At 43.6% G+C, this 6,000-nt stretch overlaps 1 protein-coding gene across 4 annotated transcripts in view; it reads left to right on the top strand.

Annotated features, from left to right (window-relative positions):
* Aff3 (AF4/FMR2 family member 3) overlaps positions 1–6,000 on the top strand; it is a 448,844-nt gene that overhangs the window by 297,111 nt on the left and 145,733 nt on the right. For all 4 annotated transcript variants that reach the window (XM_021197941.2, XM_021197940.2, XM_029538747.1 and 1 more), the window contains one exon: positions 3,379–3,415. In XM_021197941.2, the coding sequence (XP_021053600.1) occupies positions 3,379–3,415 (37 nt within the window). The remainder of the gene's footprint in view (positions 1–3,378; positions 3,416–6,000) is intronic.

The following is a 6,000-nucleotide window of genomic DNA, read 5'->3' as shown; positions in this document are numbered from 1 at the left end:
TGTTTCTTCTACCTATTTAGTAGTGTTTGCCTGTGGTTCTTTAAGGTCTTCTTCCTGTTTATCAGTGGTCTGCTGTAATTCCTTGTGGGATTTTTGTGCTTCCTCTTTAAGGGCTTCTACTTGTTTAGCATTGTTCTACTGCATTTCTTTGAGTGAGTTATTAATGTCTTTCTTCAAATCTTATACCACCATCATGAGATATGATTTTAAATCCATATCTTGCTTTTCGGGTGTGTTGAGGTATCTAGGACTCGCTGTGGTGGGCGTACTANGTTCTGATGGTGCCCCATGTTCTTGGTTTCTGTTAGTAAGATCCTTACGTTTGCCTTTCATCATCTGGAAATCTCTGGTGTTAATTTTCAAGCTGTCTCTGGCTGGAGTTTGACCTTCCTGTGATTCTGTTAGCCCCTATCAGCACTCCTGGGAATCCAACTCTTCCCTTTGTCCCCTTGGTCAGAGCACTCTCTGCAGGCAAGCTCTCCTCTTCCAAGGCAGGTGTCCAGGAGTCTGGAGCTCTGATCCTCCTTCTGAGTCCTGGGGTCAGAGCCCTCCCTGTAGGCCAACTCTCCCTGCGTGATCCAGAGGACCCGTGATCTCAAGGACCTGTGGTGTGGAGAGTCCTCCCGAGAGCTCAGCTGTCTCCGCTGGGGTTCAGAAGAGAGATGGCAGGTTGGCCGGGACAGGACGGGAACCCTGCCTCTGGGCGGGTAGTGTGCCTTTGTCCCTGTTCCTGCTGGCACAAGCCCCTGCTGGATTCTCTGGAATTGATTGTGTTTCACTCACCCATGATCCCGAGGACCATGATCCCGAGGATCTGTGGTGTGGAGAGTCCTCCGGAGCGCTCAGCTGCCTCTGCTGGGGTTCCCTCAGTTCACTCTTATATTTTATGTTAAGAAAAAAAAGTTTTTCAAAGAAAGAAAAAATACAATTCTCAAGACAGAAGTATATATTTCCATTTTAATAAAAATAAAATCTGATTCAATCTCTACTTACCTGACTAGTAACTTGATTTAATATACAGGTAACACTGGATTTATGCCCTTGCAGGCAAATGGTTATATGTAATAATCTTTATGTATATCACAGTGTGATGACCACTATAGCTTAGTAGAGTGTGCCCTGTCAGGATGAACCTTTCGGCCGCATCTGTAAGTATATTAGGAGTAGGGTACATTCAGAGGCAAATGAGTTAAGTTCAAAGACACTAATGCAATGTATTCATGGCTAAATCTGGAAACTGAAATCATAAATTTCATAAACAAAATGTAAGGTTGACCCTTCATAACCTTGGGCTAGGGGACAGACTCTAAGTTGCCATCCCCAACATAGGAGCAACAAAAGAAAATTAAAATAAATATAATAAAATGTAAGAGTTCTGTGTATCAGAGATTATCAGTATTAAGAAAAAGACTAGAAAACAGAATTGTTGGCAGACCGTTTATCTGATAGGGGTATAGAACCAACTGTATGAGGAACCTTTCAACATAATAGCAAAAAGGTGAATAATTACATTAAAACGAATTACTCGAGTGGGTATTTCTTCAAGAATGAAAATAGCTGTCTCCCACAATGAGAAATGCCTGACATTTGTACATAAATGCAAAAAAAAAAAAGCACAAGGATCTACCACTTGGCTCACACAAAGACGGCCTGTGTGGTGAATGGAATCAATTCAAATCAAATCAAATTGACTCAAAATCAATTGAGAATAACAAGTGCTGGCAGGGAAAAGGTTCTGCTACAGGAAACGGTCTTAGTGCTTCTCAAAACCGTAGTTACGTAAGACCCCAAGTTCTATCTCCAGGTATGTACAAAAAAGAGTTTCAAGCCACGTTCCAGTATATGCATGTCAATAGCAGTGTTGCTCACAAAATATAGACACTGTGCACACCTATCGGCAAGTGGATGCATTAAATAACTTTTTATATATCCAATAGTATTCATCCATAAAATGAATGGAAGCTCGTTGGCATGACTTTATATTCACCCACTAGGACTGTCATTTCTGAGGCTCCCTGCCACAGTCTGTTAACCTAGGCCCAGTCCTAGAAGCTTCTGGCCTTTATACAATCTTTTCAAGGCCTTGGATGTTTTCAGCCTGTGACTTACGGCTGAATAAGCTCACAAGTTCTTGTTCTTTCTCAGCTTTAGCTGGCTGATGCATCTCAGCTGTTCCTCAAACTCCTCTCCAATCTAACTGACTCAATCTGGATTCTCTCTTGGCCTCTGAGTGGCTCTGCTTGGCCTCATCCTTACTTCGGCAATCTGTTCTAATCTTCTGGCTCCTTCTTATTCTCTGGCTCATGCGGTCTTTCCCTGTGTCTAGCTTTTCTCTCTGCAACCTGTCTTTGTAAAACTCTCCAGGTAAAACTGCTTCCTCTCTCTCTCTGCACTGCCCCTCCAGTAGCTTCCCTTTCCTCTCTCTTCTTATCCTGTTCTGTCTAGTCTTTCTCTGATTTGTCACTTTGTCTGCCACTCAATTAGACATCACTTTCAAGTATGACTGCTTCCTTCTACAAACTAACTTTAGGTCCTTTGTTTGGGATTAAAGATGAGTACTAAGGGTGTGTCTGCATTCCAGCCAGAGGGATTAAAGGTGTTAAGGCTTAGCCACACCACAACTAGAAACAGGTTGTTCCAGTAAACAACACAGTTTCAGAGTTCACAGTGTGATCAAATACCCTGCAACCGTAGCACATACCCATAATCCCAGCACACAAAATTCTTGTTAGGTAGGAGAGTTGTGAACTCTAGGCTGGTGTAGACTGTATAGTGAGACCTTGCCAGAGAAAGAAGAGAAGAAGAAAGGAAGATGGGGAGGGGGGTTTGGAGGGAAGAGCTGGATACTAATTGGATACCAATACCAGCTTCAACAAAAGAAGCACTTCCAATGTGGCAGTCTAACTGAAGAAGCCAGGCTCCATGTACATGATATGTGCAGAATAAAAAGGTCTGGGAACAGAGATGAAAGTGAGTGGCTCCTGGGGCTTAGGGGACAGTGGAGAGGCCTGGGGAGAAGCTGCTTAAAAAGAGGCTTTCCGTTTTCATGATGGAAAACGTGGCGCCTGGGTGGAGGTGGCTGTTGCATGACACCATAACCGCACTCCATGCCACTGAGCTTTTTTGTTTCCGAATGTTTGTTTTGTATTATGTGAATTATCACCTCGATGAAACATAACCAAACATCAATAATGAAAAACAACTGCAGTTATCAACTGTGCTCCCAGAATGTTGGTGAGCACATTTGTGTAAATGTTTCTCTTGAGAGTAGCTGGAGGTACGCATGGGGACGTGGCTCCGCATCATGAGTAATAGATCAGTAATAGATCTAATCGTGTATTCGGCTTTGGGACTCATTGATATTTCTTGTCTTTTCAGGACTCACAACTTGTATCCTCTGGACACAGTAATCCAAGTAAGAATGCCTCTGTCCCTTTCTGATGTCTCTCTATTGCTTTCTGAGTTGGGGGAGGGGAACATTAACAGTAGTTTCAGAGAAGAAGCTCCTGGGGAACTGAATGGAGAAGGAGAGTGGATGTTCCTGGGGCGTGGCATAAAGATGGCCCTGAGTGTGGCTGTTTCGGGGAGAGATAGCCAAAAACATAGAATAGTGCATTTCAAAGAGATCCTAGAAGAAGGAGTATTGTGCTCTGCCAGTCCTTGGTATACAGGAGAGGAACAAATCAAACGGCAAGGAACAAGATGTCTGAATTAGAAGAAAATGAATAGGCAAAGAAATCTGATCAGAAGGCTTCCCAATAAATGCCCGTAGGTAACTCTGTGAAGGACGTGCACGCTTGCTAAATATACTGTGTCTTCTTCCAGAAAGAGAAAGACTAGACAGGACAGGAAGTAGTCTCCTTATTGAACCAGTGGCTAATAAAGCACATGAGCTCTGCTGTCAAAGACAGGAGCACTCTATGAAAGGGAGTTTAATTCCCTTCTTTGGCCCTTACAGATTGGTATTAATGTTGTCTGGGGCATTAAAAATACATAAGCTGCCCTGTTTGTGTCCTAAAAGCAAGCTCATAAGGACCGACTGGGCTGTGTATGTTTCTCGAGCAGCCAGAGAGCTGGGAACAGCCTTTGCTACTTATGAAGCTCTGTAGGAAGATAGTCAGTTGGCACTGCTGAGTGTGTCTGTGGAACTAAGACTCATCCCCTGGACATCTGTGAGGCAGGAGAGCTAGAGGGAAAAGATGTCCATGTGTTGTACTGGGAAGCACCGTACAATTCATGCACAGGTAGAAAATGGTTGCTTGAGGGAACATTGGCACATGGCATCATATCCCACCCTCTGTAGGGCTTTCTGGGACACAGCCACCTGTGGGGACTAGTAAGTCTTCTCCTGTGACAAGTTTCTCAATTATTAATAAGCTTCTGTATTATAATACTAAAATGTTAAATGTGCTACTGTATATTCACGTTTGGCAGCACGTGGTGTAGGTCCCTGTTTTATAAATTGGGAGCATGCCTGTTAAGAGGGCAGTGAATTGATCTTAAGTGCTTCCTCCCCTCCCCTTTGGAATCCTCATTCAATGACCATGACCCCACAGAAACAAGACTAAATCAGCAGCCACCCTGAGTACAGAAAAGAATGACACATTGTGAACAGAAAGAGTGGCCCCTACTGACACACAGCCTTAGCAGTCAAATTACAGCTCACACAGAAAAAAAGAATCAACAGAGAGTACGTGTTGGAATGGGGAAAAGAGCCCTTGGGAGCCCTTGGGCGGGCTCTGGGTCTCCATGGAAACGTAGTGAAACAGACATGGATGGTCATGATGGACACCTGGCCTATTCCACACAAGTCATCCTATGTTCCCCATCTGAGCTAGTCATACATAAACTACCCATTTCATTTTCCTTTCAAAAGGCTCAGAAAACCCAAACTACAGTAATATTTGCTTTAAAGATGAACAGTTGGCTCGTTCTCCTAGAGAGAAACAGAGTAGACTCTAAGATTATGCCAGATCCAAGAAGTGGGATTAATCCAGTGATGGGAAAGAGGAGCACTTTTCTCCGCAAGATGATTAACCAAAAATTCTGCACACCCAAAGTAAAGTATCCCTACTTTTCTTAGGGAACTAGAAGGGGTATTGGGCTCTCAGCTCATCCACAGGTCCGTCTTCTCTTGTGAAGTTCTAGGCAACATCCCTGTCTTGTACATCAGCCCTTCTTTCACAAGGCAGACCGTGGAACTTAAAAGACCAGGGATGAGGCAGGAAGACTACCGCACACCTGACTGGAATTCCCAAAATAGGGTGTGGGGAGGGGCACATGGCAGCTGAGAATTATCCACATGGACCGCTAACCCAAAGGTACATGACGAGGCAAATGGAAAGAAGCCCACATGTGCGCTTCACTGCCAGACACGGAGGAGGGAAAGGTTTGAGTACCCTTTAATAAATTTTATTTATAAGAAAGAAATGCTCACGCTGATCTCACAAGCATAGCCATGAAATCAGCAAACAGTGGCCATATAGCTGCAGTTAGCTGAGGGAACTTATTAAATCAACTGAAAATCTAGGTGGGCAGAGAGATGGCTTCACAGTTAAGGCTTGGCACCACTCTTGCAGAGGACCAGAAAGCCATTCCCGCTCACAACCCCATGGAATCCCAGATCCAGGGGATACAGCACCCTCCTGGCTCCCTTGTGCGGCTGTTCACAGATAGTTAAGTTAAATATTTTATTTCAAAATCCTATGTAACCAAAGGCAAAACTACATGAAGTTAATGTTATCATAGTATATGTTTATAATTGTCTAATTTTAGAAATTACATATTTTATATAAAAGTTTTACACACCTAGCCTGAGTGGTCCTACCTACAACCATTTATTTAAAAAATGGCTCAGTCATTTTTAAATGTAAAACCATTTTGCACATGGTAAAGCTGGTTGCTTTCTACCAAGAATTCCACCAAACACAGGAATAAGCTGGCACCCACTTTAGGAAGGGCAGCCATTACCCGCTCGCTAGGGCCAGCATACCCATGGTA

This window comes from Mus pahari, chromosome 5 (genome assembly GCF_900095145.1).
Source record: "Mus pahari chromosome 5, PAHARI_EIJ_v1.1, whole genome shotgun sequence".
NCBI lineage: Eukaryota > Metazoa > Chordata > Mammalia > Rodentia > Muridae > Mus > Mus pahari.
The sequence above is the reverse complement of the archived record's forward strand: the minus strand, read 5'-3'. Positions and strand labels throughout refer to the sequence as shown.